Here is a 12,007-nt window from a genome sequence, read left to right on the forward strand (position 1 = left end):
TGAGGTTTAGTCAATAATGGTAACATCAGCAGAATTGATGCCAGCACTACTGATGATGCCAGAGAGAAACAGCTGGATTGAATGAAGTAGTGAATGGTTATATATGGCAGGAAGCACTGGCATAGGCACTGCATTAAACAACAAATTTGTTTTCATTGAAGAAATAAAAGCTACGTGCTTGGGCAGCAATGGGAATAAAGCAACATGCACAGAATTTGTGTGTATTTCTTGTAGATATGTGTTCTTTTCTTACCTAAGATGTATTGATCTCATCCAATCGCCAAACCAGGGGGCTGCCACCGAAAGTAAGGAACGGCTAAATGACTGTTTTCAACTGATGTTGGCTATTTGACACTACATTATTTTCTTAATAAAACACATTGATCTGTTGGGTCAATTAAGTTTTTGTAATATAACAAAGAAGGTAAGCAATTATTGGGGCAGGTGTACAGGGGTGACAAGCTGTACCTCCTTAAGAAGCTACATATTTTTACATTTTTCCTTTTGCTGCTTTTTCTGTCAGAACAGATTTTTACATGTATTTTTTTATTCAGTTTGTGTCCATAGTTAAAATGATTGTAAAGGCTTGTTTTTTTTTTTTTTTCTCTAAAAATAACAAACATGTTACACTTACTTGCTCTGCACAGAGCAGCCCAGATCCTCCTCTTCTGGGGCCCCCTGTTTGGCTCTCTTGGCCCCTCCCTCCTGTTGCATGCCTCCACAGCAAGCAGATTTGCTATGCGCCCAAGCTGGGCCACAGACACGGCTTAATGCATAGAATGCATTAAGATAAAAAAAAAAAAAAACCTTCTGCCTTTACAATCACTTTAACTTCAGTATGTTCTAGCTGTTTTTCTGGGCATTACAGTTTTTTTTTCTAGTTTATGACTGCCAATTTCTTTATCTGTACTAGCAATTTGTTGGGCACATCAGGACAATTTTGTACTCTGTGGTTGGGGTCAGCACTGAACACATGTCTGCATCCCCCTCCACCACCTACTAAGCTTCCTTATCTATGATCCTGGAAATTCCTGCAAGTCTGAGCACTACAAAAACCACAAAGAGATGCAAATACTACATTTATGTGCTTTTTCTATAGTGTCTACAACAGCGTAAAGCAACTAAGAAGCAATAGAGCAAGGTGATAACTATGTCAAATGTGACCCCTAGAGAATGCCTCCTAAGAAATATTTTCTTCTGCATGCATACTTAAGCATTTACAAACCACCAAGCATTGCCGAAGTTGTGAGATATAACACTGATTTACAAAAGCAAGCATCCAGCAGTCTAGTTTGAAAGCACATTCTAAATCTTGTCTTATATACATATTAATTTTAATGGCAAGCTATGCAATTAAGCCATAACAGATACTGGTAGTTTCTTTCCTTACATGAAAAATAGCAATCTGTTCCCGATCCAAAGGCTTTGTTACAGACAGCTGACCAGATATAGGACTGATAATGAACACGCCAATGGGAGGTTGATCAGCTCCTGGACCCGTCACACTATATCGAAGAGAAAGGCTCTTATCCCGGTCGGATCTGATCTGTAAGTTAAAAGAAAAAAGATTTACAATCAGTAAAACATAAAGCAGAATAAATACCTCAAAGGCAAAAGCATGCAAACAGCACAGGGAAAAAAAAACTTGATCAATTTCACATATCAGAGATAGGTCTCAGATGGTTTGCCTATAAAATAGCTATCCAGGATATTTGCCCTATGGCAAACAGTTACATTTTGATAGCCTCAAACCCAACCCATGACCCAAGTGAAATATTATTTCTATATTTGCTTATCAATGCAGAAAAAGGGAAACGTGCTGCCGTTACTGATTATTCTGCATTTGATTGTTGGTATTATTGTACTATTGTTAGTATTGATTAACTGAAGATCATTTGGGACCATCTTTGAGGCACAGTGAACTTTTTACCAGATAATGCTGAATTCACAAGCATAGAGGATATTCTTTGATAGCAAGCTTCCGACAAGTACAATCCAGACAATACAGTACTTTGACAGGTTCTAATCTGTTTCTCATGCAGTCAAAAGCAAAATGTATTTATTTTTTTGGATAATGTAAGGGAGCATCAAAACCCGGGTATCTTCATATCTGTGTCCCACTGGGGAGATTTCCCAGCCACAACAGAAAATGAGGGGCCTTCCCTATTAGTCATTGCCCCCGTTGGAAGATTTCCCTACAATTTCTATTCTAGGGACCATTCACAATTTGGGATTTTCTTTCCCTTCCACTTTTGGTGATATTGATCACCAGGACAAATAGAGAAGATGACCCTCCCAACGGGGACACAGACTGCCATAAGAACCTGGCGTGTTCTAATCTTTCTCCAATCTAAAACTAAGAAAAGTTTTGCCTCCAGTAATTCTTTAATTTAGAAAATATCCCAAAAAATGAATAGTACATGCTGTTTTGTGCTGTTTCAGAGTACTGCAATGTAGATATTCCTAAAAATATAAATTATTTTAATACTTACTCGTACTAATTCTTGCGGAAAGGATCCCCTTGAGTTCTCTGGCACATTAATTGGTGGGATGACCCAATCCCTCTTCTGTCTTTGTAAAAAGCCATTGTGCTTACGTTGTGGAGGAAATCGAATTTCTGTGACGTTGTAAAAACCCTTCAAAATACAAAATTAAAATGAAAACATGCCCACATTTGTTATACTTTTTATATCCATCTGCCTCACTGAGTGATTTTCAAAACAAAACAGCACTAAACAATTACCATATTTCAAGAAGGGCACACACTGTGCAGCATAATATTTAAGAATTAATAGATTACTAATTTTTATCTGATAAAAATAACTGTGAGAAAAGCAATTAAAGTACATTTAGCAAAAACTTGTTTGTAGATTATTTTAAATGAATCATCACTAAGAAATCATAGTAGATGTCAATGAGAAAAAAAATAAAAAAAAAATAATAGAATAGATTAGCTGGAATATGACACTGATACAATAGAATACAAATACAGGCTTTGTGTTCCACAGTAGGCCAGGACAACAGATTGCAATTCAAACTGTTCCTCCATTTTTTTGTTCTCAGTTATTTTCGTCAGTGGAAACGAATAAAGAAGCTAGACTTTCCATTTTCTCGAATCATAATCCACATTTTCTTGGAAAGTGTATCTACTGGTTACCTACCTTCCAGTTCTGCTTGAAGTGGTTCTAAAGCCTAAACATTTTGTTTTTCTTTAAAGGGTAAGTTCACCCTTGCACACTTTTTTTTTTTTTTTTTTAGAAATTCCAGCTCGCCTATGCACCAATATAACTTTCATGTAGCTTTTTTGCAAAAATATTAAATAAAGAAGAGTGATCAATGATTGATTGCCTTTTAGAAAAAAAAAATCATGGTGCTGGGACTGGGTGGGTGGGTGATGCAGGGTGTGTGCTAATGAGGTCAGCTGGTCAACTCCTTCCTGTATATATTAGAAGATTCAATGTCCCTTATATATGCCTCAGGGTCATTTTTTGTCTTTCTTTACAATGAATAATATGCAGCACTGACTGCATAGAAGTGCATAGTCTTTACAGGCTCAGCTGCATTGTCTATACCTCTCTATCAAAAACAATTTGGAGACGCTCTTAAGAGTGAAAAAACAAAGATCTTGATAAGCGTGTCAGAGGTGGAGGTGAGGAAGGGGAAGTGAGACTGAAGTGTAGAGGGCAATGCAGAGAGATCAATACACTCAATGTCCAGGGAATAGACTGATAACTGTGGGTGGATAGGAAAACAAGGCTGTGAGCACAGAACGAAATATAGATTCATTTAATGGGAAAATTGTACACAGTGTACAGGATTGCAGAATAATTGTACACTTACTTAAAATGACTATATATTGAGTTAAAAAATCAAAACAATTTCATGTATATTGAAAAACTAGCTAAAATACGTAAGCAGTTATGGATTTAACTGAATAATTGCAGGTTATAATTACTAATGCAATGCAAACTAAAACAAATATCCTGTAGATAAGAAGATAGTTGCTTACCATGGTAAAATTAAAGTCAGTGTTAAGCCTAGTACACATGGGCCGAAAGTCAGACGGCATTGCCGGTTTAATTGAAACTGGGTGACATTTGTGTACATTGGCTGGCCCAAATACAGCCAATGGCTGAGGGTGCGCAGACTGGAGTGTCCTGGTGGGGGGTGTCCCCCTGTCACAACACAATGAAACAGCAGGGAAGATCACTGTACTAACATCTGATTGTTAATACAGCGGCTCCAACCTGAGCTATCAGTTTATTTTTTAATTTGGCCTGCTGGGCTAAATGAAAAAAAAAGGAGCAGTTTGTACCAGGCTTTAGGCTCTGTTCACATACACTGTATTATTGGGACATCTGCCTTTACACGCACATGAACTTTAATGGCATCCCAGTCTTAGTCCATAAGGTTCAATATTGAGTTGGCCCACCCTTTGCAGCTTTAACAGCTTCAACTCTTATCGGAAGGCTGTCCACAAGGTTTAACAGTGTATCTATGGGAATGTTTGACCAATGTTTGACCATTGTCAGGCACTGAAGTGCTTGAGAAGACCTGGCTCGCAGTTTCCGCTCAAATTCATCCCAAAGGTGTTCTATCGGGTAGAGATCAGGACCTTTCTTTGTGTGCTGGTCCAAATCATTTGTTGGAGGGGGGATTAGGGTGTGGGGTTGTTTTTCAGGAGTTGGACTTGGCCCCTTAGTTCGAGTAAAGGGAATTCTTAAGGCGTCAGCATACCAAGACATTCTGGACAATTTCATGCTCCCAACTTTGTGGGAACAGTTTGGGGATGGCCCCTTCATGTTTCAACATGACTGCTCACCAGTGCACAACGCAAGGTCCATAAAGACATGAATGAGTGAGTTTGGGGTGGAGGAACTTGACTGGCCTGCATAGAGTTCTGACCTCAATCTGAAAGAACACCTTTGGGATGAATTAGAGCGGAGACTGCGAGAAAGGCCTTCTCGTCAACATCAGTAAAAAATGGGTAGTGGTGCTGCTAAATAGTATAATTTTTAATACATTAGTCCATCAATAAGTCCTTGAAGTGGATACTCGGTATATGTGGAGGGGGAGAGATGAAGAGGGGAGACCTGTATAGATTACTTTAGCAGTCCAAAACAACCTTGGTAGCCTTTGAGGGGGGAATTGAAAGCAGACTCCAGATATACAAATGAGAAGAGAAAAACAGGCGCCTCTAGGTTAGAACCATAAACCATTTTAGTGAAATACAGGTGCATTATCCACTTACATGGAGGTTAAGGAAGTAAGGCACCAGTCCATCCACACTGGTGTGGTGTTCACTGCAGAGCAGCGTTCTGAACAGATGATTTTTAATCAAAAGAAATTAATGCAATAGTATTATTTAGATTGATTTTATGCTGGCTAGGATTTCTCCCCCACAGGCAGAAAAATCAGCTGTTCAGAATGCCGTTCTGCAATGAACGCCACGCCAGTGTGGATGGACTCGTGCCTGACTTTACTTAACCTCCATGTAAGTGGATAATGCACCTGTATCTCATTACAATGTTTACAGTTCTAACCTAGAGGCGCTTGTGTTTCTCTTCTCGTCCACATCAGTGCCTGACCTCACAAATTCGCTTCTGGAAGAATGGTCAAACCTTGTGGACAGCCTTTCCCAGAAGAGTTGAATCTGTTGTAGAGGCAAAGGGTGGACCAACTCAATATTGGAGACTGGGATGCCATTAAACTTCATGTGCGTGTAAAGGCTGGCATCCCAATACTTTGGATAATATAGTGTATATTCTAATTAGATGACATGCGAACTAAACAAGCCTTCTATGGAGCCATTTCACATATCTGTGCTACAGTGGCAATGCGATTTCAGTGTGAATTTGAAAAGTGTCCTGTGCTTTTCTGACCATAACTAAATCGCAGCTGATCTAACAAAATTACTAATCAGTTGATGTAGTGGCTGCATTAACCTTCTTTTCTTAGGCTCTTTTTCCAGCTGTTTTCATCTGGTGATTTGGCCAGTAGCATACCTCCTGTATTAGACTGCCCCACTCTGGATGAAGGTGCACATGGGGCACTTTTGTACAGCAGCATTGTCAGTCAAGGGAGAGGAGTGTTTAGGTGATCTCTGAAAACTCACCTCTTCAGGAAAGCCTATCCCACCTCTGACTAGCAACTGAATTTTAACTCTTCTATCAGCTCATCCTTCACAGTTAATACAGTTTTGTACTATTTGCCCCACCCTATTAGATTGCAAGCTCTTATGAGCAGGGCGCTCTGAACCCTCTTATATTTTATTGTATTGTAACTGCACTGTATTTTATAATTTAAAGCCATGTGCAAACTGCTGGTGCTATATAGACCCTGAATTATAATAATAATAATAATAATAATAATAATAATAATAATAATAATAATATGTACTAGCACATTTAGATAAACTGTTTTTTTTTCCTTTTACGATAAAGGTTTTATATAAATAAATAAAAACTGATCATTGTAAGCACTCCCAGGAATGTTAAATAGTTTGTCTTATCTCTGCAACTGATACTTTCTGCTGGAGAACTTGGTGGTTGAGTTACTGAAATGGGAGAGTGCAAAATTTGGTGCAGCTCTGCTAATAAACCAATCAGCTTCCACATTTTTTTGTATTATTTTTGTAGTATTTGTTGTTGTTTGTTGTTGTATTAAAGCTTTGTTTTTTGTTTTCTAAATAAAAAAAATGTTATACTTACCTGCTGTGTGTAGTGGTTTTGCACAGAGAAGCGCATGGCTCCCCCCTTCAAGCAGTGCCCCCAGAGAAAGTTGCTTGCCCTGGGGGCACTGTTGCGGGCTCGCTCCCGAGCCTTGGCTCTATGACACAGAGTGCTGCGGCTCGGCCCCCACTCTCTCCTCATTGGCTCACTAGCTGTGGTTGACAGCAGTGGGAGCCAATGATCCTGCTGCTGTCTCAGCAAAAGAGGAGGGAGAGTCCTGGGACAGCTGAGACCATCGTGAATATAGCTTGATTGGAAGGAGCTCAGTTTATGATTGTGGGGGGTGGAGGCTCTGCACACAGAAGGTTTATTACCTTCATGCATAGAACCTTCAGCATTTAGAACTACTTTAATTGAACAAGCTGAAGTTAGAAGCTGATTGGCTTCCATGCACAGCTGCACCAGATTTTACACTCTCTGGTCTTAGTAAATCAACCCCTGGATCTTTTGAAAAACAACAGTCTTACTGGCTCACCAGGTTTAAACAAAGCCTAAAATAGATCATGAATTCACAAATCACATCTATGAAATAATATACTGCAATACAATAAATGTTTGCTTTTGGGTTTGTTAACACTTTAAAGGCTGGTTCACACTAGTGTGATGCCAGGCATTGCATGCGATTTGCACCGCATTGCTGTTATGAAGTCTGTGTGATGCAAATTTCAGCCATAAAAACTGTATAGCTGAATTTGCATTGCATTCAGGCCAAACTCATGCAGGACCCTTTTTTGGCCCGCACGAGAATCGCATCGCATGGGTGTTCACACCCAATGCGATCCGATTCTAAAAACCGTGCTATGTTTTGCAAACTGCTTGTGGGGTGTTACTTAACATACACTCCACAATCAGTTCGCATGAACAGGTTTGCGATTTAGATGTGGTGCAAATTTGAAGCAAATTCATCTAGCGTGAATCGAGCCTTAGTCCTCATGTATCCGTCTTAGCATTTATGCTCTGGTAAAGGGCAGAAACAGTCAACAGGATATTTGTTACCCATCTTGTTGCTTGTGTGGCAGGAGTGCCGATCAGAGGCATCTCCTCGCAAGGGAGACCTGGATAGGTAATCAGGGCACTGATCATCAGTGTCCTGATTACAGGAAAGCCCTATCAGTGCCAACAATCAGTGCCTATTAGTGCCACCAATCAGTGCCTATAAGTGATGTCAGTCAGTGCAGCTTTTCAGTGCCCATCAGTGCCTGCCCATCAGTGCCCATCAGCGCCCCCTATCACTGCCCATCAGTGCTGCCTATACGCGCCATCTATCAGTGTCCACCAGTGCATGTCTTGAAAATGACTGTCAGGAGAGAAGGATTTCCCTACAGCCGGTATCCAAAACCTATTTCTGTCTTCAGTGATCACATTTGTACACAGAATACTGGACCTGATATTCTGCACAATTCTCATCAAATCATTTGAAAAATCAGTCGATGCAAAGTCAGCATTATAATCAGAGAAAACACACTACTGCCTCTTGTCACAAGTCGCCCCTGTCTGACTGGTGAATAAATGAACACTTCTGTAGGATTTATATTACCACTCATCATATCTGCCACTATCTAGGCAGATAGTTTTTAGTCAGACTTGGGCATGCTGGAATGTCATGCAAATTCCAAAGACACATTTAATATGTACTGGTAAAGAATGTCTCAAATATTTATGACCCTATTAAATCCCACTGTATTAATTCTGTAATTATTTTAAACCTATGTCAGGCAAGATGGATGCTTTGGATGACCCACTTTGCACACTGGCCATTAATCTTCTGTAGGTGTCGAAACTCCTTTCTGGTTCTACTCCCTAATTCTGCGTCATACACTGCTTTTTTATTTCAGACTGGTGTCTCCTACAAGAAATGTCCATTTAAAGATGGAATGTGTAAAAGGGAGAGCCAGTCCTGTAAATGACTAAGCAGCAAAAGGGATTTCCCATATCTCCCTGGCAAAAAGATTTTCTTTAATATTGAAGACAAATTCAGGTGTGGAAGAGGCGAAGTATGTATGGAAATTAGGACAATGATTTCAGACATCATTAAAGATAGTGTTTAATGGGGGGTCCATTTATGACAAACTAAGAATGCTGAACACTTCTATATGAGCTTTTATTGTATCTGTTGTTTAAATGTAGAGCCTTGTCCATGTTTTTTTGTTTTGTTTTTTTAGACAAGCAATTTGGAACTCTATAGGCTCACTTGTTTACATTTATAGGCTTAATTCTCTAATTTACCGCAATAATCTTTATCCCCTGCTATATGAAGACTCCCTTCTGCCGCCTGTAAAAGTAATACAGCAGCTATATAGCCGCTCTGATCACTTCTACTATAAAGAATTGCCGGCTCTAAAAAAATGATACCAGGATCATGACTGTAGCTGCAGTCATGATACTGAAATAACCACCTCAACAATAGGCCTATGGATGGGAAGTGGTTAAGTAAACCCTAACTGGATGACACACTGGGGTTGATTTACTTAAACTGGAGAGCGCAAAATCTGGTGCAGCTGTTGCATGGTAGCCAATCAGCTTCTAACTTCAAACTTTGACAAAAAACCTGGAAGCTGATTGGTTACTATGCCGAGCTGCACTTGATTTTGCACTTTCCAGTTTTAGTAAACCAACCCTTTTAGTTTGCTAAAGCATTGCTTACCTTAAACAGTTTTCATTTCTTTTCCCTTTTTTTTTACATTTGGCCAATTCAGTTTTGCACCTGATCTCCTACAGCCAAAGCTTTATTTGGGTTAGCTTTTTTACTTTTCCATTAGGGAGATTTCCCCTTCCTTATTGCCCCGGTGACAAGAGTTTTACCAAACAGAAAATAATGGAAAATCCGCAACACAGCAAGGAATAAAAAGTTGGCACGTGTTCTAGCCCGGCCCTGCTGTACAATAAAATCACTTTATTTTTATTGTATTGCTGTTGGAGATTTCTTCTCACTTCCTTTCTGTTGAAAGGAAAGAAAGAAATTGGAGAGAAACTCCCACTAATACGCCAGAGAGAAGTAAAAACCAAACAGAGGTTCCAATATTTCCTCACTCTTGATCTTTTTTTTTAATACAAACGTTTTTATTGGGTGAGAAACAGAATACACAGTAGTGCACATATACACAACTTGCAGTAGCATTGTACAGTGTTACAGTAAAGCTCAGATGAAATAATGAGGAACAATATCAAGAGAAAACATACAAAAAAAATAGAACAGCGCTATAGAGCCAGTGAAACGTAAACTTTCATCAGAGAGGTCGTGTGTAACTGTTCTAGAAGTACCATGCTAAGACCTTTAGGGTGACTGTGTAGGTTAAGGTAAAAACACACTAAATATACAATAATAACAACAACTGACCGTAGCAGAGAAAAGAAAAAAAATCCCTTCTTTCATAAACTTCAGCCCCATAACGACTGGTATACGACCAATCTCAGAAAATAGAGGATGTGCGGAGATTTGGTGGACTAGGTAACCAGGACAGGGTCCGTAAGACTGCTATGTCCCAAAAACAAGGCCCAGTGCCATCTCATCTCAGGGATCCACCTGCGGGGGAAGGGGAGGGAGTACCAACCCCTCCGCCCCCAATCCGAGCGGCCAAGTTGCCCACTTGGCAGTGTGAATGTGCATAGAGTCCAGTAGCGTATGGTGGATCCGTTCCATAAGACGGATAGACTCCATCCTTCGAATTACCTGAGCCCAGGGAACCGAGGGTGAGCGCCAATGTAGCGCCACCGCCCATTGAATGGCGCTAAATAGGGTATTAATCAATCTCTGGGAGGATCTGGTAGTCCCCGGGAGGGAGGCAAAAAGTAGACAGTGTGCTGCCATCAATTCAACGTTAGCCCCCACGATGGTGGTAACTAAGGTCGAGGCTCGATCCCAGACAGGTTGAAGTAGGGGACAGCTCCAGAATGTATGGAGTAGTGTGCCAGGCTCCAGGCAACCCCTAAAGCACCCGCCAGAGACCGAAGGAAAAAATTTATGTACCCTCTCTGGGGTGAGGTACCAACGTGTGTGTAATTTCACTACCGTGTCCTTAATAGCCATGGAACGGGAACATCTATGCATATTCCGGAGCATGTCCTGCCAATCCTCTTGAGAGAATTCGGTGGACAGGTCTGCTTCCCACAATCCCATGGCTCTAGATTTCTCAGGTAACTGAGCTTCTAATAGGAGCTTATATATCCTAGAGATAGTGCCTCTATCTCTGGAGTGTCGATAACATAGTGATTCAAATTGCACCCTAGAGGGGTCACTAGCTACACAATAGTGTGATTGGAAAAAATGGCGAATTTGCAGGTATTTATAGAATTCCCCCCTCGGAATCTCGTGGCTCCTCTGGAGCTGCAAAAAGGATGTAAAGCGTGGGCTATCATTGCAGAGAGCTCGGAGGGTGACCAGCGACTTCCGAATCCACCAGCTAAAAGAGCCGGGGGACTCGAATGCCAGGGGGAATCTCCTATCTCCCAGAAAGGAGGCCAACCGGGGTCTGCTTGGTAGCAATCAGAATTTAGAGTGATATAGTGACCACAGATAAAGGGAGCGGCTAACTATAGTGTTTAGGGGGGCTAGGACCCCTGGTCTCATCTCCCCCTGCCACAGGATGCCCGGGAGAAAATACGGGCGTATGGACTGGGTTTCAAAAATCAGCCATGGCACCCCACAATTAGTAGCGTGCCATTGGGCCGTTTGGGCCAACCTTGCTGCCAGGTAATATAACCAGATATCTGGTAAACCCAGTCCCCCCTGGGGCAGGGGTCGATGTAACAGAAGTTTCCCAAACCTGGGCCTCTTATTCTGCCATATAAAAGCATTAATGTCGTGTTGCAACAATGCGAGAGCTCGGCGTGGGACATACAGGGGGAGGGCCCTAAAAAAATAAAGTAATTTGGGCAGAATAGACATCTTAACCGCGACCACTCTCCCCATCAAGGGGATATGATAAGTGGACCACAGTTTTAGCCATCTCCTAACAGCCGAAAAGGCCACAGGAAAATTAGCATTATAGGTGTCCGATAGAGTGGTGGCAAGATGAATCCCGAGATAATTCAGTGTATGTTTAGATACTAGGAGGCCAAATGTGTTTTGGAGATGTAAAACTTCGGGGGGGGTGAAATTAACAGGGAGGGCCGAACATTTGGATAGGTTCACTGCCAACCCTGAAAGTTTCCGAAATGAGTCCAGGGTGTCAATGAGGTTGGGTAGCGAAATTAGAGGATTGGGTAAAAACAGAAGGACATCATCCGCATATAGGCTAAGCTTGTATTCCCCCTCCCCCTTCAGGTACCCCCCTATA

The 12,007-nt window shown here is 41.1% G+C and overlaps 1 protein-coding gene across 2 annotated transcripts in view; it reads right to left on the reverse strand.

The window, feature by feature from the left end:
• Positions 1 to 12,007, reverse strand: part of CDH2 (cadherin 2) — a 410,616-nt gene that overhangs the window by 85,172 nt on the left and 313,437 nt on the right. For both annotated transcript variants that reach the window (XM_077492605.1, XM_077492606.1), the window contains exons 4-5: positions 2,493 to 2,636; positions 1,391 to 1,546 (exon numbers count right to left, since the gene is read on the reverse strand). In XM_077492605.1, coding sequence (XP_077348731.1) covers positions 1,391 to 1,546; positions 2,493 to 2,636 — 300 coding nt within the window. The remainder of the gene's footprint in view (positions 1 to 1,390; positions 1,547 to 2,492; positions 2,637 to 12,007) is intronic.

Source organism: Lithobates pipiens, unplaced genomic scaffold (genome assembly GCF_037356315.1).
Source record: "Lithobates pipiens isolate NorthernLeopardFrog02 unplaced genomic scaffold, aLitPip1_a1.2 Scaffold_19, whole genome shotgun sequence".
NCBI classification, from domain to species: domain Eukaryota; kingdom Metazoa; phylum Chordata; class Amphibia; order Anura; family Ranidae; genus Lithobates; species Lithobates pipiens.